The sequence below is a fragment of the Diadema antillarum genome, unplaced genomic scaffold (assembly GCF_040938485.1).
Source record: "Diadema antillarum isolate AM-2024a unplaced genomic scaffold, OU_Dant_1.0 seq00001991_RagTag, whole genome shotgun sequence".
Classification (NCBI taxonomy): Eukaryota; Metazoa; Echinodermata; class Echinoidea; order Diadematoida; family Diadematidae; genus Diadema; species Diadema antillarum.
This window is the reverse complement of record NW_027272647.1, coordinates 111,804-139,134: the sequence shown is the minus strand read 5'-3', so window position 1 is coordinate 139,134 and position 27,331 is coordinate 111,804. Positions and strand designations below refer to the sequence as shown.

At 36.5% G+C, this 27,331-nt stretch overlaps 1 protein-coding gene across 1 annotated transcript in view; it reads left to right on the top strand.

The window, feature by feature from the left end:
• Positions 1–26,676, top strand: part of LOC139713511 (uncharacterized) — a 92,832-nt gene extending 66,156 nt beyond the window's left edge. The window contains exon 17 of the mRNA XM_071625237.1: positions 26,280–26,676. Within this exon, the coding sequence (XP_071481338.1) occupies positions 26,280–26,676 (397 nt within the window). The remainder of the gene's footprint in view (positions 1–26,279) is intronic.
• Positions 26,677–27,331: the final 655 nt, after the last annotated feature.

The following is a 27,331-nucleotide window of genomic DNA, read 5'->3' as shown; positions in this document are numbered from 1 at the left end:
TGTTGTATATGCACAGAAAAATAAAAATAAGATGATTTTATTGAACTAGATAAGCACTCTGAGAGCGCAGACCTCCGGCAAACAGCTATATTTCCACCAATGACCTTGTCTTTCCATAGAGATCAGTGATTTTCACCTATACGTACACCTATGCATGCTGAAAATCAACCTCCAGCGGCGCGGAAACTAGACAGATTATTCTTCTATATGTCATGCATTAACTCTGCATGCCATTTTAGATTGGTGTTTGAGTCACACACATACACACACACACAAAAACCGAATTTATTGCGCATTCACAAGTTATAAAAAGGCTTTCGATTTTGTAGACAGAACCTCTCTATCTGTCTATGGTCAAAAGTGATCAATCGCCATGTGAATGGAAAGGTCCTTTCTGTCATTGTACAACTTATACGAATTGTGCGAAATCTTGTGTATTAAAGTTACAATGGAGAGAAAGCCACCGGCGGATTCACAGGGTGGCGCAACCGGCGCACGCCCCCCTTTTTCGTTAAAAACAAAAGAAATAAAAAGAAAAAAAAATGAAATGAAACCCGGAAGTGGCACCAGCAATATTAGTTACCCCCCCCCCCCCCCACCTTTTTCAGAATTTCTGGATCCGCCCCCTGGAAATCCATGTTTTTCGTAGTTATATCGGTGTCAGAAAGGGTGAAAACCTTTCACCAGTTTTGTTTGCCCTGTTTCTAATTGACTTCCAAGGATTTCTTAAGAATGACTTAAGTGGGTATGAAAGACATCTCATATGAGAAACTCCTTATTGGTGCAAGGACATACTGCAACCTTTATAAGTCTGTTCATCCTCTTTTATACGCAGATGATATGTTGTTTTGGGTTTTTTTTTTTTTTTTTTTTTTTTTTGGGGGGGGGGGGGTGAAAGCTCTCAAGAATTAAGAAAAAAATGCTTTAAAATCTATTTTTTGCCTCCGCCACGAAGTGGTGCCGGAGGCATTATTTTTTTTTCGTTTTGTCCGTTCGTCCGTCCTTCCGTCCTTAATCAATTTTGCGGACAGCGTAACTAAAAACCGTTTGAGGTGTCCTTATGAAACTTGGCATGTGTATGTAAGAGTGGCCGAAATAAAACCCGGAAGTGGCACCAGCTATATTAGTTGCCCCCCGCACCTTTTTCAGCCAAGCGTTGCATGATCTGTTCCCTTACAAAATGATGATTTTTCTGACGAAAGTGTATCGTCATTTCGTTACGTAATAGCCATTTCGATAACAAAATGTTCATTCGTTACGAAATGATTCTATTTTGTTACGAAAATATCATATATATTCAATATACATGTTATTTTCATAATCATGAGAGCTAATTTAATGTCGATTCGTTACCTTGTTTCTAAGTCCGTCTTCATTGTCTCACGAAATCATGTTGAATTTCGAGATTCACGCACTTTCCCATTGCTTTGTCCGTTTCTAATAAAAATTTCATTGATAGTGCATTTGCTTTTACACCTTTCATCATTGCTGTCAATTCAATACAGAACTTTGGAGTTTGTCATGAATGTTCAATGTACTCCATATTATTCAATATGAAACAAAAATTCACACGAGCTTGTTTATATATTATACAAGATCACTGGATGTCACCTGCACGATTATAACAACTATAGGTTATCCCGTCCATTTACGCCCTTTTAAAGGTCAATTTAATTTTTGTTTTCAATTCATATTTTTCCCGAAAAGCACACAGAATGCATATCCTAACTTCAGTTAAGTCATTGCAACTTTGCAACTGACATTGCAATTCGTTTTTGGTCAACAATTTTCAAAGTCTTTGTATTCAAAATCGTCAATTGTCATTGAAATTCGACACAGTGGTTCATTACTTATATCTAAAGCTCTTCCTTTCAGGACGTCGAGCACTCTTCATAGTAGGATAGAATCACCAAGTACTATATATACATATATATTATATAATTATATATATATATATATATATATATATATATATATATAATATATATATATATATATAATATATATATATATATATATATATATATATATATATATATATATATATTGTGACGAACTCGCCTTCGTGTCGTGATTGTGAGAGTATTTGACTGTACAAATGCCTCCGCGAGCCGTGTCAGGATGGCCGAGTAGGCGGGGTTCGTTTTGTTGGAGTTTACAACGATCCCTTTAAATTATTAAAACTACTAGTCTGTGCCTACCATGTTGTGTCAGAAAAGGGAGGTACCTCCCTGGTCAGAAGCAGCTCACCAACACAAGCGGCACACATACCAAGTTCAGCATCACTTAGATAATGTCACTGCTAAGCGTCATTTGTAGATGATGTTAAATTGGTACACCTAATTTTGTTACCAACTTTAAGCGAGGTTCCCACTATCACGATTGGCGCCACGATTGAAATCGTGGTCTTAATCGTGAAGCAATCATGGTGATCTTATCAGATCGTATTAGATTGTATCAGATCTTGAGGTCAATCGTGGCAATCGCAGTAATCGCAGAAAACGTTTGGACGGTTCATAAATTTTCTACGATCCGATTAATTTTTGATAGTGATCATCGCATCAGATTGTCTTGGATCGTGTCAAAACGCAGCAAATCTTATCTAATCGTGCTTCTAACTCGTGTTGATCGGAATCGACTTTTTCACTTTCCTTCTGCTTATTTTGCACATTTGTCCTTATTTTACTCGCAAATTGTATATATTTTGTATTCCGTGAGGTTGAGAATAAGGGAGGGGTAGAACAATGAAATATAAGACTCGAGAAGCACTCTGAGAGCGCAGACCTCCGCCAAGCATGCAGCTCATTTCCACCACTGATCTCGTTCTTCCATAGAGGTGATTTCCACCCATGTGTTGAAAGCCGCCCGATTTCCCAATATAGAAGCCTTTGTTACGTCATAAACCCTCAGCTGCGCGGCGCGCCTCGCCCTAGCAGAAACTAGGGGGACGCACTTTAGTGCGCGCATGCAAACCTCAAATACGCGCAGCATGAACTCCCAAGTTCATTGAGCTTACCTGGAAAATATCAAAAATTCTTCATAAATTCCCCCCAAATTCTCGGATCACTACCAAAAGTTAATCATTTGTTACTTGTGTCATTTTCAACCTTTCCTGCAAGTTTCATCCCAATCCGTTAACTACTTTTTGAGTTATTTTGCAAACGAACATATTATGGATCAAAATTAATGAGCCATTTATAATCGAAATGCGCCGTAAAAACTTAGCATTGGGCCCTAAATGAATTTTTATGTATAAGTTGAGCATTGGCGATCTTCCTAGTTTATTTTCCTCAATGTTTGTTAAAAACAGTGAAATTCATAATTACCCTACAAGACAAAGTGGATCATATCACTTTTCCCCCGTTCGTACAGTTCTAGCCCTTAAAACAATTACTTCTATCGGTCCTTCTTTCTGGAATGAGTTAGATTCTGTTCGGCTGCAATCAAGTTCTCTAAGTTCCTTTAAGCAAAATCTAAAAGCCAATTTTTTTAAAATCTTATGTATAGTTACTTGCTGTGACCATTTTGATATATCTGTTCTTATTCTCAATGATGTCTCGCTCGGGTGTCTTTATTTGACTTCATTTGACCACATTTCTTTGACCAATAGTGCAATTTTATGGAGCATTGAATCCCTGAGTTTTACCTTGACCATCATAAACTATTTTGTACATTCTCTACAGTTTATTATTATCTCGACATACTGATTTTCACTTGTGTTTCGTCATCTTTCGTAATTAGCATGTTGTACTAAACGCTTATATTGTTTCTTTGGAACCTACATTCTACAAGTATTGCTTTTTAGTAGGTTCCTCATATTTACACATCATTTTATTACATGTCCTCATACATTATTTTTGTGAAATTATGTCTGAAATTGAATGTTGTGTTATACATATTTTACTCCGAAATCAAATGGAATATGAAACCTGAATATGGAATGTGGAATATGGAACTTGAATTAAAAAAAAAAAAAAAAATGTTCGTTGACCACTGTCTGTGACCTTTGATCTTGTGATAACCTTCAATTCCATGAGGGACATCTACTTTCCAAGTTTGATTACAAACGGAAATAGGGATTAAAAGTTATGAGCCATAATCGAAACGGGCCGTAAAAACTTAACATTGGACCCTAAAAGTTTGTTGACTACTGTCTTCGTGTGCGACCTTTGACCTTATGATGACCTTAGTCACCTCAGTAGCTCTAATAAACAAGGCAAGTGCCAAAATGTATCTCACCAATTCGCATAGAAGAAATTAATGTTTTTTCTAACTCCCCGAAGTTCATTGATCCCGCATATGACCTTTGACCTTGTGACTTTAATCTCCCCAAGGGACATTTACCAGCCAATTTTGGTCACAAACGAACATATTATGGATCAAAAGTAATGAGCCATAATCGAAATGCGCCGTTAAAACTTAGCATTGGGTCCTAAATGTTCGTTGACCACTGTTTGTGACCTTTGGTCTTGTGATAACCTTCAACTCCCCAAGGGACGTCTACTATCCTAGTTCGGGTACAAACGGAAATGGGGATCAAAAGTTATGAGCCATAATCGAAACGGGCCGTAAAAACTTAACATTAGACCCTAAAAGTTGGTTGACCACTGTCTTCGTCTGTGACCTTTGACCGTGTGATGACCTTCAACTCCCCAAGGGACAGACATCTACCATCCAAGTTTGGCCACAAACGGATATAGATAGGGATCAAAAGTTATGAGCCATAATCTTAACCGATGTGTTCGCTCAGTAAGTAGAGCGGCTGCCTCATAATCGGGAGGTCGTGGGTTCGAACCCCGGCCGCGTCATACCAAAAGACGTTAAAAGATGGGAGTTGCTGCTACCTTGTTTGCCGTTCAACAGTTGAAAAGGTTAGAGCAACGTCGATCTGGCGCTGCTCAGTGGCTGCCGGGCCCACGATCAATTGGGCAAAAAAGAATTTCCATTTTCGGACAATAAAATTTGGAGTTTATATCCAAAACAATTATTATTATTAATATTGGGCCCTAAAAATTCTTTGACTCCTGTCTATGAGCTTTGACCTTGAGGTGACTTCGAACTCTCCAAGGGACATCTACCATACAAGTTTGGTCACAAACAGACATAATTGATCCAAAGTTTTGAGCCATAATCAAAACGAGGTCTAAAAACTTAACAGTGGGTCCTAAAAATTTGTTGTCCCCTGTCTGTGACCTTTGGCCTTGTGGTGACTTTCAACTCCCCAAGGGACATCTAGCATCCAAGTTTGGTCACAAACGGTCATATAAATCAAAAGTTATGAACCATATTTGAAACGCGCCGTTAAAATGTAACATTCACCATTGACCCCTGCTTGTGACCTTTGACCTTGAGGTGACCTTAATGTTTGATATAGTAACTTTGTATTTAATACCACTCTTCCCTCCAGGTTTGATTGAAAATGACGCCCTTAGTAGAGAGTTATTGAAGTTTTTGTACCGTTACGGACGGACGGACGGACAGGTGCCCCTTTAAAGTCGCCTTACGCAGTTCTGCCAGATTTATCGCCCTTTTTCCTTGGGAATTTCGCCAAAAGTACTTTCTAAAAATAACTTTTTGTAATAAATCACAACTCATTCTTTATTGGCCCACTTGAAGGAGCATGAGAAAAACACACGCAACACTCAAAACCTGAAAATCGACCAAAATCGACCAAAATCGACCTAGGGAATTCTGCCAGATTACAACCGATGACCGACCTGCTTCAGCATGCACTGCGTGAACAATTGACCTATCAATATGGCGGTGGTCACCTGAGGTAATCAAGTTTCGCCGGCGATGTTTTGCCTGGGTGAACACGTATTCTACGTCTTTCTAGTTCGGTGGGCCGTCTCGTCTACGGGACGACGCACTAACCAACAGGATTATACCACAAGAGGGCGTCGCGGCGCCCTCTTGTGGTATAATCTTTTTGGTTAGTTTACTCTCTGACGCACCAGCAACTTCTCCTTACAATGATCATTACTCAAAATCATGAATTTCCATATAGAATTTATAAGATAAATTACTTTTATTAAAAGAAAAATTCTCCTCTTCTTAAGCATGTTAAGTGGCACTTGGTACAAATTCACTTACAAAGCACAATATAACGAAAGTTGCGAAACTTACTCTCAGGGTCGGTGCAAGGTGCAGGGAAGAGGGGAGTGGGGGTTGATAGGGAAAGGGTAGATTGTCAGTCGCCTCTGTTGCTATCACTTCGGCCGTCGATGCACCATCCCCGCATGCTCCTCATCGTCGTCGCCGTCGTCGATGTCACCGTCGTCCTGTCCTGGGCTATCATTCTAACTGTTTTTCACTCCGTCTCTTTCTTTATCATAATTATTGGCTCGTGGGCGTTGTGGGCAGGGGGAAACACGACATGCAACTGCTAAAACAATTCTTGCTGCTAACGGGGGATAAGGAAGAGGGATATTTGAGAGACAGCTGGTGATAATAATTTTAAAGAGATAAAGAAATACATAGAGAAAGGAGGATGCTAATTGGACAAGATAGAAGGATTCCGAGATTACGGAGATAGTGACGGGGAAGAAGATACACTCATGAGAATGGAAGGCAGAGATGCCTAATTTGAAATAAGTGGAGTGTCCTTCCTATACTGGGGCGGCCAGTCAGAGGCCGGCAGAGAAACTTATGCCAGGACATAGTGACGTTGCAGAAGAGTCGAATTGAATTATAGCAATGTTAGGGACTCGTTATCATACAACGCGCTTTCTGTGCTAAGAACCTTGATAGCCAAAGCTAGATGCCAAAAAGTATAAAGCCAAAAAAAAAAAAGCATGGATATTATCTCACAGATTGGAATGGATCATGCAATCCTGATTACCCCATTCATGCCATTTGTGTTTTAAATGCCGTCTTTAGACACTGTCGTCACAACTGTATTTGTCCGATAACGAACGGAGAGAATTCGCGCAGCAATTTCCAGTACACTTTTTATTGCTTCAGAAAGCTTTACATTTGAAAGCTGAGGTCATTATTAGGTTGAGGTAAGGTGAGAGAAAATCATTGTGAATATTTTCTTGCGATCGTTTTTTTTTTCTTGTTCTGGTAATTAGTAGAGTATGTTTGAGTATTTGATTGCATGAGTATATCATGGTTTGTCTATTTATTTTGTTTTTTGTTTCTTTGTTTCAAGTGGTCTAATTATACTTTATGAGAGTAAAATTACATTTTGGAATTTAAGAGATGTAAATTGGTCATGATTTGTGTGCAACAACATGTCATTTGAATCATTAAGACTGGTAGACACTCAGTGCAAGTGCAATTTCTTGTGGAAACTAAGTGTGTTAAATGTGTAGATATGAGGGCTAGGTATTGGTACCATTTGAGAAATGCCAGGGGTAGAATTATCAACGGTAAAAATGTCAGGGACTAAAATTAAGGCTCGATTTTTTTTTTCACCGCTGAAATTTCTACTTCTGACAATTTTACCCAACATTTTTTTTCAGTGTTACGTCTACCGCTAACATTTTGGATACAGTTTCAGGAAACTTTATTCTTCATGAAAAATACATATTTCATCAACTTGTTACCGACATATGATATGAGTAATATCATTCCCCCGCTTTCTGAAAGAGTTAAATCAAGTGTCTTGTCCTTACGATAGAAAAGTGAGATGATGTTGAATTTTCTTTATATTTACTTTATACTGTTGTCCATAATGACATCATTAAGTGCAACAGTCTCCTTATCCAACAATGACGGGACTGAAATTGTAGCATTTACAAAACTTTTGAAATAATTGTCCAATTTCCCCAAAAGAAGATGTGCTCTGTTGATGTTAATAGTTTCAATAAATTCAAAATTGGTTTCGGTTTCTCGTAATTGATTTTGGCTCTGAAGAAGAAATAAATTATATCCTTTATGGTTTGATATATTGTAAGAAAATGAAGATGTCTCGCAAAATTTCATTTGTGACCATGCATCACAAAACTAACAAAAAGTCGCCATACATGGATCTTTAGTTCAGGGCAGATTCTGAAAGAGTAGAACCTAAGCCTTAAAATGAAGTATAAACTCAATTCAAATGGACTGCCCTAATCTATCTAAATATTGGAAAAAAAAGTACTCACTCTGGAAAAGTGTGAACTAAGAAAAGAGGCTCTCTATTCAAGTGCTTAATCTTTACCAAGCCGTGCTAGCTGTGCGATGAAAGGGACAAAACACAGGAAGTAAACCACTGGAGAAAAAAACAATGAAGGCATTATCAGAATAAGCCCAAATTGACCATGTTCTGTTAACATATTCTTGTCCATGATTATTGTCAACTTTCAAAGCAGTAGCATTATCCTTTCCTAAGTTATTTGACTTGAAAGTATAGAGTGTGCAAAGGATTTCAAGAAAGAGATTTCAAGACATACCTGATTATTCTACTCCCCCCCCCAAAAAAAAAAAAAAATGTAGAAAAACTGGTAAAACACACTTTCCTATTCATGTTTTGATTCCAAACTTAAGAATAATGTAAAAGAATGAAAGCTCTCTCAAAAAATATGAAAAACTTAAGATTGACTCAGTTGACCCACTTCACCTTTTTAAGTGCTCACGTAAAATCAAAGTGTGCGACTTTTTGCTGGTTTTGTGATGCAAATTCATGTTTGTTGGTTATATACTTTCATTATTATGTTACAGCTTGTCGCCATGTTGCAAAGTGATTCACCGGACGATATCAAACACATCTGGCTCTAATTCCTTAACTACCGATATGCGTATGTACATTAATATACCACATTCCCATCCGCAGCTGTAGTGTGTGATAAGTGTTCGTGTGGTGAACTGCTCAACTGAAGATTACACATATTTTTTCTTTTATCTTTTTGATAGAGAAAACTTGTGTGAAAGAAAAATTGTCAAAAAACAACACAAGCCAAACGACTAATAAATGACAATCACGTAGTAAAAATAGCATTTACAAATTGTATTCTATTGTAAGTATTCATGAAGTAACTTGATTTGATATTGCTGTGAATGGAAAACTACTGGAATGTATGTTAAAATGTATTCTATCACTTGATACCAAGTTCTAAACAGGTAAATGAAAGTTTATGCAAGAAAATATTATAAATGTGTTAAAGCAAAACGAATAATCATAGGCCTATACACAAAAGTATTGCACACCCCTGTTAGGGAAGTATGCATATGGAAGTATCTTTTTAACTTTCACAAGCACTGAGCAAGCACTGTTGATCAAAGATGTGAAAAGGAATTATACTCTGTATGTTGCATGCATCAAAAGCAAAACCAAATGTTTTTAGTGTATGTGTGCTAACTCCTGTTGCCTTTTATTTTACTGGATTTGAGTCACATAAAATGTTCAGTATACCATGAAGGAACCTACTGTGTGAGAAGTAGGGGAAAAGAAATGCAAAAAAAGAAAATGAAACAAAAGATGGTAACTTTGTCACCAAAATATGGCAGTTTCATTAAAAAATAGTGAACAAGACATTGTCATCATGCATACTTCTCTGTCTCATTGTTCAGAAATTACTTCTGTTTGACATGTTTTCAGAGTTGTACAGCTAATTTTGTGATGATGTGGAGTGAGCTCTATCAGGTTGACTACCTGTGGTACGTCTATGACTTGATCAAGGCTAAATGTCCATTAAAAGTAACTGTATTTTTTTTTAGCAGTGCGTGCTTTAGCCTGTAGTGGTGACATTCATATGTATATACTTCAAAGAGTGTGCAACTATGTGATCATCATTTCTACTGAATCTGACAATGATGTCTGACTTCCAAGTAATCTTCATTGTTTATACATGTGATGCTCATTATCTAATAAAATGCTTACAAAACTTCCTGGCGATTCTGTGGAAACGTAATGAATGCACACTGAAGGAAAATATGACAAGAACAATCAATCTTAGTAGCCCCTGCCAGTAATGACTAGAAGTTCACTCTCTTTTTTTTAATACCTCCACCGTTAAGCAACATAAATAAATGTAGGAGTAGTGTATATGTAGTGCTTATTAATTCTTATATTACTGGGGATTTGCATTCTGAAAGCTCCTAACTGATTTCTCTTGCTGCTAACGCCTTTATTTTGTTTACTTTATTTCATAACCATTATGTTATATCATTCATATGAAGACAACTTCCTGTGTCCTGCATCGACCCCCAATACTCTCCTCCTTTGCCCTTCCCTCTGTCTTCCTGTCCCTTTCTATCTCCTTTTTATCCTTTCCACGTGTATGTAAGAGAGCTGCTTTGTCACTGTGTTATATGTGTGTGCGTTTGAGTGCGTACTCGTTTTGTGTTCTGGTTCCCGTGGATTATGTTAAAATGTCTCGTGTATTACTATTATAAAGCGACTCCGAGGGGACTGCATTCTACAAGCTTGGCTTTTTAGCAGTCCCCTCCATTTCCGACCTTTTCTTTGTTATGATTCAGTCACATTTTGTCCTTGTACTTCTTCTACCAAAATATGTTTTTTGTTTCATGTAAACAAATGACGTGTATTTAAATTTCATTTGGACATGTAAAAGTTACTTTGTACTGACTTTGTGTATATGCAATGTCATATTATATGGTTTGGCCGGAAATGAAATAAAAAATGAATGAATGATTGAAAAATGTATATTTTGATAATTGTTATAACATATTTAATATGCTACCAAGTTCTTACTATAAAGTAAAAACACAGGATAACACTTTTTTAAAAAAATGTGCTATGACCAACTGGACCCTTTAATTACAACCTTATAGTAGGTTCTTGATGAGTTAATCTTATTCTATGGACTGAGTTATTATGCATTCTTTCTTTGCTTCATATTCATACTGAGCAAATTATTACTTGTGTAGACTGCAATTTTACATCGTCATTAAATTTTCCAGTGATTCCTGTCGAACGACATACTGAATATGGCATGTAGCTAGTCTAATCTTTTGTAAATAGGGATTCCCCAACAATTTCAAGAGTGGTGAATTTGCAATCGTGGAGTACATTAGCAAAAGGAGAATTGTATGTATGCAGGTTGCATTCATGTCAATATTGTGGGTTGTTAAATTTGCGAAAAGCACCCAACTCGTAAAATTCACGAAAAATTAAAACCTTCCAAAGTATGTGATATATATGCTAATATGGTATGTATATGGGTAACAGGGACTGATTGTGTGCTTCCAGAATGTGTCTTTCGTATCTTCTTCTGACTTTTCATCTCGGTTGTCTTCGTCATTTCTCCTCATCCCCATCAACCTTCTCATTCTTCTTCTCTTCTGGTCCACTGTTTCTTTTACTCCTTCTATGTCTGCTTCTTTTTCTTTTTCTTTTCTTTTCATTCTCTTCTTTCTTTCCTCTGTTCTGTTTTCCCTCCTTCATTGGTTTTCTGTGTTGCTGCCTTTAAAAAAGTAATGCAAGTGACAAGCCCTCACTCCTAGCATTGTAAATAAATGTTTTACTCTATACGGAGAAAAAAAGTTAACAGCGACAAGGGTGTATAATTCCAAAATGATGCAAGTGCATCAAATTTGTTTATGCAGTGGTCAGAAAATATTGTTTGTATCTTGATGGCGTATGCTTGGTTGATAAAGATAATTCTCTCAACTGCAGTGCCACTCAGAAAATTTTGATGCTGTAACTATTGTAGGTACAGATTTTATAATGAAGCAAAATGAAGCGACAGACCATGTGCTGTTTTTTGCGGTATTCGACACTTAATTTGACTTTTTAATTGGAACAGAAACATGACAGTAGCCAATTCCACTTTCAAACTTTGCTGGTATACCAAGAAGTAATTTATACACCAAGATTTTTGACAGTTTCCCTGTCAGAAGAAGAGGTGCGTGAGAGCAATGAGCAATGACTCTAACTTTCAGCCAGTCTCATCTGAAATCAGCAATTTGCTTCACCATGGTATTCGAACTGTCAGGGATTGTAAAGTTGTAAAGGTTCTCAGAATGTCCATGTAGGTTTTCTTGTTTCATAATGCATTTCAAATTGCCCTCATAGAAGAGGGTCTGTTGATCAAAGATGTTAAAAGGAATTATACTCTGCTTGTTGCATGTACCAAAAGAAAAACCAAATGTTTTTCAGTGAAGTACTTCCTCCTTGTAAACAGAATGACGCATCAGATTTAAAGTATGTGTGCTAACTCCTGTTGCCCTTTTTTACTCGATTTGAGTCACACAAAGTGTTCAGTTTACCATGAAGGAAGCTACTGTGTGAAAAGTCAGGGATAAGAAATGCAAAAAATAGGCAACAAAAGAGGGGAACTTTGTCACCAGATAGAGCAGGTTTCAAAAAAAAAGAAGAAAAAAGTGAACAAGAGACATGTCATAATGCATACTTCTCTGTCACATTGTTCGGAAATTACTTATGTTTCACATGTTTTCAAAGTTTTACAGCTAATTTTGTGATGATGTGGAGTGAGCTCTATCAGGTTGACTATCTGTGGTACGTCTATGACTTGATCAAGGCTAAATAATATCCATGAAAAGTAACTGTATTTTTAAGCAGTGCATGCTTTTAGCCTGTGGTGGTAATATTCATATGTACATATTTCAAAGAGTGTGCAACTATGTGATCATCATTTCTACTGAATCTGATGCTGATGTCTGACTTCTAAGTAATCTTCATTGTTTATACATGTGATGCTCAGTATCTAATAAAATGCCTACAAAACGTCCTGGCGATTCTGTGGAAATTTAACACAGTGTGAAGGAAAATATGACAAGAAAAATCAATCTTAGTAGCCCCTGCTAGTAATGACTAGAAGTTCACTCTCTTTTTTAATACCTTCACTGATAAGCAACATAAACGAATGTAGGAGTAGTGTATATGTATATTTTGATAATTATGATCACACATAGCTATGCTGCCAAGTTCTAACATTATAGCTGAGACACAGGATAACTCGTTTATCTACATCTGCTATGATTAACTTATCCCATAAAGATTGACAATGTCATACCAGGGTCTTAATGAGTTCATCTTTCATTATGTATGGATTATACACTCTTTCTTTGCTTCATATTCATTCTGAACAAATTATTTCCGGTGAAGATCTCTTACTTCATTTCGGAAGTATCCTAGTGAATCCTAGATAATGAGATAATGAATACATCATATATTTAGGGAGTCTAATCTTTTGTGAATGGGGACTTCCCAACAGTTTTAACAAGTGGTTGAATTTATGATTGTGAAGTACAGTAATGAAAGAAATATGTATGTGTGCATGTTTCACTTGTGTCAAAATTTCATGTTGTTGAATTTGCGAGAGCACCCCACTCGCAAAATAAAATAAAAACCTTGCAAACTATACATAATATACAGTAATTTGTGTGTATATGGGTAACAGGGACTCATCGTGTGCTTCCAGAATGTGTCTTTCTGATCTTCTCCTGACTTTTCACCTCGGTCATCTTCATCGTTCCTCCTCCTCCCCCTCCTCCTCCTCCTCCTCCTCCTCCTCCTCCTTTTCTTCCTGTCCTCTGTTTCTCCTAGTCTTCTACTCTTTCTCTTTCTTACTTTTTTTTCGTTCTCTTCTTTCTTTCCTCTGTTCTGTTTTCCCTCCTCCATTGGCTTTCCGTGTTGCTGCCTTTAAAAAAGTACTCTGTACTGAAAAAAAAAGTAACAACCACTAAGACTTACCATTCCAAAGTGATGAAATTTGTTTGTGCTGTGGTAAGGAAGTATGTTTTTGTCTTGATGGAGTATGCTCGGTTGATGAGATAATTCTCTCCACTACAGTGCTCTTCAAAAATATAGATGCTGTGGTTATTTTAGGTAGAAGTTTTGCAATGGAACGAAATGAAGCGACAGACCCTGTGCTGGATTTTTATGGTATTCAACACTCAATTTGACTTGAGAATTGGAACAGAAACAAGGCAGCTGCCAATTCCACCTTCAAACTTTTCCGGTATACCAAGAAGTAATTTATGCACCAAGATTTTTGACAGTTTCCCTGTCAAAAGAAGAGGTGCATGAGAGCAATGACTCTAACTTTCAGCCAGTCTCATCTGAAATTAGCAATTTGCTTCATCATGGTATTCCAACTGTGTCAGGGATTATAAGTTGTAAAGGTTCTCAGAATGTCCATGTAGGTTTTCTTGTTTCATAATGCATTTCAAATTGCCCTCATAGAAGAGGGTTTACCAGGTATTACTTTGAGCTTTGCTATACTTCACTATACCTGAACTAACTTGATATTCAAATGCACAACCACTCATGATAGTTTTATGTTTACCATAAGCTCACTATCAAAGTTCCCTACCCCTGTCAGATTACCCATGGCCCATTTATGTTACCTATAGTTCAGGTCCATGTTGTTAGCACCTTTCAACTTCATTCTATTAAAGAGAAAATTCACTTCTAAGTGATAATGAAATTCTGATTGGCCAATAGAACATTATCTTAATGTTTAGTTTGTGTTGACTTCAAGCTATCCTGTATGTTGTGGTAAATTATATGAAATGAATATGCTTATAGATGATAAATGGAAAGCTTTCAATAGCTGTTAGTCCTTATTTGATTTTGACATCAAAATTTTCTTTGATTTTAGAAAAGGCTGTAAGGCTTCACATGCAGTTCACAGGGTGATAAGGTGACTTTTTTCTTGTACAATTGTAAATAAAAGAAGTCTTTCTACTGACTGTAAAGTTTACTGCAGTCACAACTTGACATTGATTTGAAAAGTGTGCTAGGTTAAGGTATTTTTGGCATGAATCTGGCATATTGTTAGAATTGTTATTCATTTTATCATTTTTTTTTATTATTTGTTAATTTTTAGTATCAATTATCAATTATATATTCTTATTCTTATTTGTAGTGGTTACAGTGATGTGCACTATCAAAGGTTTGTTTGGTTGTCTATTTTTTTTTTTATTGCTACTCCTATGAATGTACATGTGCTAGGCTTTTTTCAACACGATTCCTCAGGAATCTAAAGAGGCTTTACTGGTAGGAGTGTGGATTTCAAGTACTTAGTAGTTTTAAAGAAAAAAAATACCAAACTCTGGTGCTGACAGAAAAAAAGAGAGTCAAATCAGGAACAATGAATTATGCAATTTCGAAAGTCTATGTAGAATACAACTGACATGACTGTGCTCAAGAAATGCACTACCTTTTTAGAAGTGTAACACGTTTGTGAATTGCAACACAAATAAGAATTGCAACACAAGTGATTCCTCCTTTTCATATGAGGTTTCAAATTTGAACACAATTTTGCTGTATTCCTGCTATGTCTTCTGTCAGAAATTGTTCACTTTCATCAAGCTCTTTTCATGCGCTGGAATGACGCACTGATGTAATTTGTCAGTAGATGTGTAGGAGGTAACACACAGATGTAATCTTTCCAACTGTTAGTTGAACATTAATTTCTCTGCTATTCCCTGCATTGTCTTTCCCATTCCAGCAACTATGCATCTTATATTTCTACATTTTTTGTATGAAATCATGGAAAAACAGTTATATTTTTGATACTAGATTAAGATAAAAATAAAGTGATGAGAACTTTAAAGAAAATGCAGTTGAAGTGATGTTTACAGCATGTTTCTGAATGATTTTGTTTTTGTTGTTGTTGTGCAAATCATTTTAAGTGCATGAAGTAGAGTAGCAGTGAATATTCCATTATGTATTGTGTGTATTTTTCCATATGGCAGTGACTGATAATAGCTGATAATCTTTTATGTCAGTTATGGGTAGAAGTAAACTATTTTGAAATGTTTGATCCTTTTGATCAAATTGACTACAAAATATGTTATCAATTGCCTCCAGCATTACAACGAGTGTGTAAGACACTTGCAAACACAACTGTTTATTTTATGGGGATCATGTCAATGTGTCGGATGTTTGTGGAAATAATTACATCTGGCCTGATCATGAATCTATCTTTCGTACAGTGAGGAAGGACAAAGAATATTATTCATATCTTCCAATATAAGAAATCTGGGGAGGGTACAATTATGGATTTTTGTGTCATTTTGTCTACGTTTCATATTTCATAGCCCTGTATCAATCACGTGTCCAATGCCCTGTTGTCTGTATCACGGTTTCCGTGACTCGTATCTTTATTCTGTCTGTCTGTCATGCCATGTAATCTGTTTTATGCGTTATAAAAACTTCATTGTGAATTCATACATCAGAATGCTGTGAAAATTGTTCCATGTATGAATAGAAGTGATATGCTTTGTATACGGAGATTTATTAAAAGAGAGAAGAATCGGTAGTTTTCATGAAAATACAAGTTTGTCATTGTGTGTCTTGTGTTTAATTCGTTGCCATGGTTTTCAATGTAAAATGGACATCGAAATTTATTGGTCTATAATTCCAACAGGAGATGTGCACTCACACTGTCGATGTTATTACACGTCACCAGGACGTCAAATCGTACCAATAATGAATTTGTTAACACAAAAGTGCATGATTGTATTTTGTATGTTGTTTGTATGTTTTTCATATGTGTGGTTGTCACCCCGTCAGCGTTATGATGTTTCTCATTCTGCTGTTGCACTCTCTTCATTCAGAGCGTCATTCAACAATAGTTTCTTTTGTGAGAGGAAACCCGTTTTCTCATTTTCTCTATGCAAATCGGTACTTGTTTCACCAAGTTTCTTTTGTATTGTTGTAAAAGCTTCACCGAGGGATGATATTGAGGATGAGTCGTGAGAGTGAAGTGCTTCTGCATTTTATTCCAGAATTTTCATTGCACTTTCATCTTTTGTTACCTCTCTCTGTATAGAATCATCTAGAATACGGTTTGTAAACAAAATTCAATAAACGTGTACTTTCACTTTTTTATAAACATTGTGAAAGAGCACTAGACTTACCTCTTTAAGAAAGCAGGAGTAATGGTATTACCCTTCATATTTGTCAGAGGCAAGTCCTAGGAATGCTTACTTTTCATATGAAATCACATTTTGTGGAATTTTCTTTATATTTTCTTTATATCGTGCATATATGTGATGTCATGATCTATAGTAGTCTTCCGATCCAGCGGTCTCGTCACCAAAATTTCAAAATTTCCTAACATTTGAACGGATTGTCCGATATTCCTGAACTTTCACTGATGTGTTCTGATATTGCTGTATTCACCCAATCCACATGTATGTTTGGGTGTCATTCCCCTTTGAACATTCAGCAGAAATAGAATTTTTCACAGACCGACAAAACTATCTTACACGGCACTTGAAAGTTGATAATTGTGTTATGCTCATGCATAACTCAACAGATCGTTCATTTACAGTCGGAGTTTATTTAATATAAAGTGTAAGAATATTATTTTCGTTTATAAAATGGGTTCAAGAATGTAGCCAATTGGAAGCGCTGAAATGAGTCACGTGTGCGTGCATTATTTTCTTCAGGTATGCACTAAGAAGAGTCTCTCTTCCACCTCCCTGGCCTGACGTACGTCACAATGTTTTACACTAGCAGTGCGCACTCAATCAGTTGTTACAAGTGCGTCACGCGCTACTATACGCGCTGTCAATCCTGTAAACAACTTCTAGTTCGGGCCGCGGGCTGCCACAACAGCCGGCGGCCTTTCTTGTGCATAACAGTACGTGGCGTACGTATACTCTTATACGTACGTACAGTACTTATGTGCGGGATTTCCGAGTAGTGCGACGTGCGTAAATGCTTGGGACGAACATCTACGGACATCTTGACTTTTGAGCGAGTGCTACATGTAGCTGACTGGTATTGACCCACAAAGGTACGTGAATAATGCTGTTAGTTTTCGACTCATTTTATAAAACAAATGATGCACAGGATTATTTCGTGGCGTTAGTGAAGGTGCGGCTCACTCTCGAGTATTGACAACGGTTGCAAACATGCACTCGGCTGCGCCTCGTGCATGTCGCACCATTGTCAATACTCTTTATAAAATGGGTTCAAGAATGTAGCCAATAGGAAGCGCTGAAATGAGTCACGTGGGCGTTGTTTACTTTAGTGCCATTGCACTGCAGTACCAGTGCGCACTCAATCAGTTGTTTCAAGTGCGTCGCACGCTACTATACGCGCTGTCAATCCTGTAAACAACTTCTAGTTCGGGCTGCCGGCCGGCCGGCCTTTCTTGCGTGCATAACATATTATGTGGCGTACGTATACAGTACTCTTATACGTACAGTACAACATGTACTTGTATGTGCGGGATTTCCGAGTGCGACGTGCTTGACTCTCTTGAGCGAGTGCTACATGTAGCTGACTAGTGGCTGGTATTGACCCACAAAGGTACATGAAAAATGCTGTTAGTTTTCGACCCATTTTATAAAACAAATGATGCACAGGATTATTTCGTGGCGTTAGTGGAGATGCAGCTCACTCTCGGGTATTTACAATGTAGTGCAACATGCACTTGGCTTCGCCTCGTGCATGTTTCACAATTGTAAATACCCTCGAGTGCGCTACATCTCCACTAACGCACTCTATCCTGTGCATCATTTGTATACGAGCGCGCCGCACCTTCACTAACACACTCTATCCTGTGCATCATTAGTATATCAAAAGTTTTTCCATTATGATTAAGGGGGAGTTACTTCATTTCATTTTTTCATTTCATTTATTTCATTTCCAACAACATTTTCATACATAAAATAACACAACATCAATACAATGTAGTAACAAAGAAAAATACGTGAAGTTGACAATACTACTCATCACAAAAGCAAAGTAAACAATGAAAATTGAATAAAACTAAAGTTGCAGGAAATGGAGGAGACATGCTTAAGAGCTAAGCTTGTATTTTGCAGTCTCCTCATGGACAAAAAGACTGAATAACATCAAAAAGCAATTAGCTAGACATAATACAAAGGGTGTACAATTCATACAGACCTATACATACAAACAAACAAACAAACAGACGGACAAACAAACACAAGCAACCTCTCTTGTAAAGAGAAAGAGAGAGAAAAACAAAGCACAGTGAAGGAAAAGGAGGAAAAGAGGAAATTATTTTGAAGGGAGAAACAGAAAGAGACAAGAGGACAGGAAAAGGCGAGAAAGGAGGAGAGATGATGGGTCTATACCAGCACACGTTAGGCACATGGCGCGATGGATCACCGAGGTATATGTACATAATGTAGGAAAGGAATAGATAAAGGAAAATAATTAGTATAACGAATATAAAAGAAAGCTCAAAATTAAGGCTAATTAAAATATAACTCATTCAACTATATAAGAATTTATGAACAACTTCTTCAGTTTAAATGTGAATGTGTTTAAACTTAGAACTTGTTTCATACTATTATCGAGAGTGTTCTAAAATTTGGGGCCAGTAAAAGAAAATATAGATTTAGCAAGCATAGTCCTAGTTAATGGCAAGTGAAATGAGTTGGATTGCCGGGTAGGATAAAAATGAACGGATCTATTTTTAGTGAACATGGACTCAAACACAAATGGGAGAGAATTATTGGTAAGTTTGTACATGAATTTTCCTAGGTGTAAAAAATACAAATCCTTAACTTTTAAGATTTTGTTTTCATGAAATAACACATCAGTATGACTTCTCCACGATTCATTGCAAATAATACGAAGAGCTTTTTTCTGCAACAAAAGTAGTCTTTCCAAATGAGAAGAATGTGTGTTTCCCCAGGCGAGTATACCGTAATTCAAATAAGGTAAGATCAGAGATGAATATAACATTAAAAGAACGTTTTTGGGCAAACAAAATTTAACTTTATTTATAACACCTATATTTCTTGAAATAATACGGCTTACGGAATCAATATGTAAATTTCAAGTGAGTTTACGGTCAATAATCAAGCCTAAAAATTTGATTGAAGAAACTTCTTCGATAACTGTGTCATTCAGATATACATTCCTTCTTCGATAACTGTGTCATTCAGATATACATTCCTAGGTACATTTTCCAAAGAGTTACTAAAAATCATACATTTAGTTTTTTTTAATATTAATTGACAATTTATTTGCTCTTATCCGTTGAAGTAATTTATCCAATATAACATGTAAAACATCAATTAACATATTAGGATCAGAATGTGACAAAAAACAAACAAACATTAGAATCATCAGCAAATAATAGAAAGGAAAGAATACTTGATGAATTCGGCATGTCGCTAATGTAAAGGATAAATAAAAGAGGTCCAAGCAAGCTTCCTTGAGGCACTCCACAATTGACATTTTGCATGACAGAGGTATGTCCATTAACATAAACAAATTGCTTACGGCTAGAAAGGTAACTCCTGAACCACTCCAAGGCCTTTCCTCGGATACCATAATGTAATAATTTATAAAGAAGTATATTGTGGTCAATGGTATCAAAGGCCTTGGAGTAGTCCAGGAAAACGCCGATTGTATGATGAAATTGATCAATAGCTTTTGAAACTTTATCTAAAAAGGTAAGTATTGCGTGGGATGTGTTGTGGTTTAGCGGGAAACCAAACTGATAATCAGAAATTATTTTATGAATATCCAAGAACTTTAATAATCTAGAATGAACAACTTTTTCCAGTAATTTCGAAATAGAAGTCAACAAAGATATAGGTCGATAATTGCAAACATCTTCCCTATCTATCCCCTTTTTCTATAAATAGGAATTACTTTAGAAATTTGCATATCCTCAGGAACAACTCTATACACAAAGACAAATTAAAGACGTGTACCAATGGATCAACAATAGAATTGATAATATTTTTCAAAAGAACATTATCAATACTGTCGTGCCCGGCACTTTTCTTGTTTTTCAAATTCTGAACAATATCTAACAATTCATTTCTCTCTACAGGAACAAAAAACAATGAGTAAGGATTACGAGTTTGTAAAAAAATCAGAAAAATTCTTTTGACTATCCGGAATATTGCGAGCAAGATTATTGCCAATTTGTGAGAAATACTGATTGAAAATATTTGAAATAGATGTAGCATCATTAATAATCAAATTATTATGTTTAATTGTGGTAATACGCGGTTTCTCCGTATTTTTATTAATAGCTGTATTAATAATTTTCCACCTATTTTGAATATCATGTTTAAACAAAAATAACTGATTAATAAAATATCTACGTTTCTCGCACCGTATTACTTGCGTGAGAACATTCTTATATGAAGTATGTTTATAATGAGATTGCTGAGTGCGTTTAATTTTATCAACATAATACAAATTATTCTTACGGTTAATCGATCGCAACAAGGATTTAGATATCCAAGGCAGCCTAGGATATCTTTTGTAATTGTTACATTTTTTTCTAACAATAGGAACATGTTTATCCAAAGTGGAAATTAACGTTTGCATAAACAAATCATAAGCTTCAGTTGGATCCTCATTATTTTATACATCAGTCCAGTCCACTTTGTTTAACTCGTCTTGTAACCTAACTATATCGTCAGGTGTTATTTTCCGGAAACTTACCATAGGAGGCTTTAAAGAAATTTTACGGTTAAGGAGTATATAAGTGAAGATGGGATAATGGTCAGATAAATCTGATAAAATGATTCCGGAGACAGGTAAAGGGCTGATGTTACAAAATATATTGTTGATAAGTGTTGCAGAATGATTGGTTACACGAGTTGGTTTTGTTATAAGCGGTGAAAAGACGAGGAAGTCATTATATCCAGAAAATTTTGGGCATTGTTTAAAATCTGAAACTTTAACAAATCAACATTAAAATCTTCCATAATAAAACAATCTTTATTATTAAAAGTTGGGTTTGATAACAGGGATCAAGGGCGTACCGAGGGGGGTGTTTGGGGTGTTCAAACACCCCCCTTTGCCAAAAGGGGGGTGTTTAAGGTGTTCAAACACCCCCCTTGGGCAAAAGGGAGGTGTTTGAGCTATTCAACACCCCTCTTCAGCAATGCGTAGATGTTGACAAATGAAACAAAAGCTGTCTTTACCGCTTTTATTTCCGTTTTGAATTGCGTCTTTCCTTTCTTTTGCGTTCATTTTTTTTTCTCTCTCTCTCTTCCTTGTTTTTATGTTTGTGTGGATGATGATACATTATGGAGTTACATAATATCATACGCAATAAAGAACTCGTGTATACGACAGTACGTGTTAATACTACGTTACTGCACCGCGCGCGAAGCTGACGCGCAAACAGTAGACATTCCCGATCCCTGCTTTGCTTTCTGACCGAATCGCGAAGATACATTGCGCATAATGTTCACCGTTTACCGTTCACCGCGGCAGCCTATATAGGCACATTGCATGCTATAGGGTCAAGAGCCAGGTTAAAGTGCCAAAATTTTAATATTTATAACTGAAACTGCATTGTTTCTCCATGCCCAGAAATTTCAATGCATAAACTCATAAAAGGGTCAAAAGTCAAGTACAAATCCTGAAGTCCCCAAATACCTGCACTCTTAGGTAATATTGTCATTCATCCAAATAAACCTAGTCCAAGGAAAATGAACATTCAACACATTTGTGACAAATCCGTCATTTTAATATTTTGCCATTTATGTGAAACTGTCATCACACATTATCAAGACATTGTACTAGGCATTTTTGACTTATCAAGAGAACCATGCATTAAGGCGGAATCATACCAGTCGCCATAACGACATTTCTGGTTTTTATTTACGATAATGGATATGGACTTTAAGTTAATCGATTTTCAAAAGCACAAGGAAGGTTGTAATTGCAAGTATGTAAAAAGATGCTATAGCAGTCGATTGGCGTGTTTCTCGATTTTTACAAGACTATGTAATTTTGTTGAAAAATCCCTGAAAATTATGGCATACATTCATTGTACATTTATTCATTAAAAAAGTATCCACGTAATCACTTGTCATACGTATAATCAACAACCATAAATCTTTTCGTACACCTATCCGAGTGTTTAAGGGTTCCATTCCTCGTCCATATGGTTATGCTTATTAGTTTTATAAAAGTAATTGTTTGTTTGTCAAAAGTTTGATGACACTCATGCGTTTATGTTATGTCCACCTACAATTAATCAGATTACTTGACATAAAGCCGTAAATTAAGACACGCGAGTATTCGATTGATCAGGGATAAGTTGGTGTTGAGTGGTACATGTGCTATACTGCAATCTATGATCTTTCCAACGAGAACATTGTTAAGTTGACAAAAGCAGTCATTGTGTATCAATATGTACATTATTTTAGGTATATCCTACAATCCCTAAAGCAAATCAGCAACCTTTGTGGAAATATGAATACAAGGGCACGTAGCTGTATTTCTCAGCCATCTTTCTTCCAAAATTGAGTGGATATCATTATATACTTTGCTCAAGCTTAAGTAGATATGCCCTAACGGCAAAATTAGCACTTTCTGAAGTTCACAAGCCCAATATCGTAATTTTGATCCAATGATATCTGAACAAATGTCAAATTTTCTGCTAAAGAAGTTAAGCCGCAAACAATATGCTTCTTATCCTGCTAGAATATGACCTGTGCTCCAAACTTCTCGCGTAAGTGACCAAGCAACAATGGCCAAAATTGCAATCCTAACATGTTTCCCGGGGTAAATTCTATCCTAGAGATTGAATTCATGTTTTGGAAGGCTCAGTGCAACTTTTGCATACAATTTGAATTAATTCCGTTGAATCAGTAAATTATGAAACAAAAAAACATCAAAATTATGTAGCAAAATCAAATGTTGATTTGATTCTGTGCATTAAAGATCAACAAAATTAATTAATGACCTCCTAATTGTGTTTATAGCGGATGTCAGTGTATTTTTGCTATGGCATTTCTCCCAAAATTTCACACCTAAAAGAGCATGTGGGGCTGGAAACCTCCTTTTTATTCCAATTGACTGAGATTCAATAGCTGCCTTTTGGTAAAATAATCTTGAAGTAATCTTCTATTGGTCTGATTTTGTTTTTATCTTTTAAAAAGTTGTTACACTTCAGTGAGCACAAAGATAAGCAATTATGTAAATTAGAACTCTTGGACTTTCATCTTGCGCTTTGGATATTGATTTGGCGTCAAGTTCTTGATTTTCGTAATGCATTTAACTCAAGGTACAAACCAAGGACATATTAATAAAAGGGTCATCCTACATTGTTATATAAAATGACCTCTGACAGTCCGTAGGAATATGTTTGATATAATGTCCGTCCTTTTATTAATGAGTGACCAAGGAAAACATGTCGGGATCTTGGACAATGACTACAAAACACATTCAACACACGTGACATGAACATAACTATGTTTCTTCTCTATAATGTAAGGTCTTAACTTTTGCATATATTCAATGGAAGTCTAGAACATAGTGAGTTGTTGGTTGACTGTTTTGTGATAGTTATAGCAATATAGCACAGACTGGGCAGTATCTGCATCAACGTATAACATATCACCGACACTTCTTCATAGACAAAAGAAATGGCATTAGTCTTATTAATTCAGTTCATTCGAAATTTCACCAGTAATAATCTGTCCCCCACGAAATCGACACTGCGTGCAATGATGCAAGGACAAGACTCCCTGCCTTACTATTGAATAGCAAATGCAAAGGGAATGTTTTCTGAGGTATGTCAGAGAGAAAAAATACGTACTCGAGTAGGGAAGACTTACTACAAATGCAAAATAATCAAAATTTAGAGACTGCTTCAAATTTCTTTTAGACTGAAATGTGAAATTATAAGAAAATTATGTTTGAGTTTATTTCCTGTTGACATTTGCTCATAAAAGGGCAGGCATCATATCAAATACAATAATGTATCTGCTTCCTGATTATAAAGAAGTATTCTTAATAATGGTGGAAATTAATGTTTCAAATGTAGCACCTATTGCAATGATATGTAAGGCTGTATTCACGTTATTCTGATTTCTTGGGTGGATGCATTCAGATCACCAAGAAGTAGGAATTTAATTTCATTTTATCGATTTAAGTTTTATGCTTATATCATTTTGATATGCTATTTTCTATGTTTACTGGAGCAGAACAAATCAAATAAATCAAACTGAATGATGCTATTATAAATTCCCCGAGAAAAAATCTGAATTTACACAGGAAAGCAATTGAATTTAGTCTGTTAGAACAAAAAGTAAAAAAGAGGGGGGTGCCACCACAGCACCACATGCTCATTGGAACATGGCAGACTGAATAGAATGCCAAAGGATTGCTGTTCATGCAGTTTGGTCCTAAACACAATGAAAAATATCATTCGATTGATTTTAGTATACAAAATCAAAGTAATACTTTCTGCATGATTTCAATACGATTCTTTTTTGGTTTTATTATGTGCTCATTCAATTGTGAATTGATGCATTTTGTCTACAAAAGTTGTAATTACCGTTTCAAATCATGAACTCCATACATGTTGGGATAAATTTACCACAGGAATTATCCCAAGACTGCTATTTTGGCAATTTTCATTCCGAGGCCACTCGTAAAATTTTGTGCACAAGTCTCATGGTACGATAGGAAACACATTAGTTGTTTGTTGCGTGCTTATTTATGCTGGAAATTTGAAATTTGTTCAGATATCATAGAATCAAAGTTATACAAAATTGAGCTTGTGAAAAATTATGATTTTTCACCTCTAGGACATACTCACTGATGCGTGACTAAATAATACCTTCTGAATTTCACATGCATCAACACAGCTTAACATTGCCGGTGCCACGTTTTCAAAAGTGGCGGGCCCGCTTCCAGGTTTCATGAGCTAACAATGAAAAAAAAAGGCCTTCAATGCCGCTCTACGATATATTTCTGTCCTGTACTTAGATCTCCTCAAAGATTCCTGTATCAGAAATTATAGAGATTTGTTGAAATCTCTAAATTATAAATCATTGTTGAAAACTTATCTGTTTACTCAATCTTAATTTTGTTGCTGTTGTTGCTGTCGTTATATCATGTACATGCTGTTGTATCTTACCTCAATATATATATATATATATAATATATATATATATATATTGTTATATATATATGTATATATATATATATATATATATCCGGATTACAGCGCTTAAAAGCATTAGTATTAAGCGCTATATAAGTGTTTTTCATTATTTGTTTTATGGGGAACATACTTGCTGTTATAAAGTGTTTATATTGATATCATGCTATCACGGTACGAACTTATTCTATCAAATAAACACATTTCATATTCCACGATTTTCTGGATTATTTTTTGCTTATGTTGTATCTAGTCCTTATGATTAACTAGAAAACAGTAAATGAATGAGTGTTGTTGTAACTTACGATCGCATCGCAGGGTCATGCACTGCTTGTTGCTCCACTAAAATTACTGTTTTCTCTCTGACAACGTGGCTGAAATGACATCTGAGAAATGATTTTCAGCCTGACGTCGACGATGTCGAGCTCAAGAAACATTGGATAAGCTCTGTTACCACCAACTCCGTTCAAATAAATGAATTTTGTGACAACTTTGAAGTGGTGACGATGCCTGTGACACGACAAGGCAAGGAAGCACGACAACTGGCCCCGGCAACTCTGCGGTAGATTCCACTCCCACCGGTCCTGAAGGGAGTTCAGCTGGTCACCCAACCGACACCACGGACAATCAGTCAACAGACAAAGGAGACAATGACCTTGATTGTCTCCTATCTGAAAAGATACGGTGTGCCCTCCTTTCTCAATCTGTCATGGCGGCCCTCATTCAAGCCGTGAAAGAAGCCATCTTGGAGGACGTCACTCAACAGGTATACGAGTCCCTCCGCTTGGACATGGAACGACAAGAGAAAGAAGTTCAGGCTCTTTCCAACCAGCTAAAACAACTTCATCGCAGACTTGATGAAGTCAACGAGGAAATCGACGACCAGGAACAGTAAAGTCGTCGAAGCTGCTTAGTCATCCATGGTCTCCCCGAGAACGAGAACGAGAGCACAGACACCGTCATCTCGCAGTTCGCCAAGACTGAATTGGGCATCGACCTCCACGCCAAGGACATCGACCGCAGCCATAGACTTACACAGCGACCTCGACAACAAGCCGACAAAGCGCGAACAAATCGACCTCCGAAACCGAGAGCCGTCATTGTCCGCTTCGCCACGTACAACGCGAGGCAACTCGTCTACAAGTCCAAAGCGAAGCTGAAAGGGAAGGGAATCTACATCAACGAATCTCTGACTTCCTACAGGCAGCGACTCTTGATGCAAGCAAAACGTCGCAAGAACGTACAAAGAACGTGGACCCAAGACGGACGAATCACAGTTCTAACCACAGACAACAGGAAAATACCAATAAACACTGTAAACGACCTCGAAAAACTCGGAAACGTGTAAGTCTGAGACTTCTTTTTCCCTCTCTACCTTCTTCTACTTCTCTCACTCTCTCTATATTTGCAACTGTACATACACATTTTGTAGTTACATTCTCGTCTAATTGGTTTCAATTTCATAAATGCCTCCGAAATACCCGTGTACCGTTTGTAATACCTCCGTACGAAACAATCAAAACGCACTTCTCTGTGTCTCGTGTAAGTCA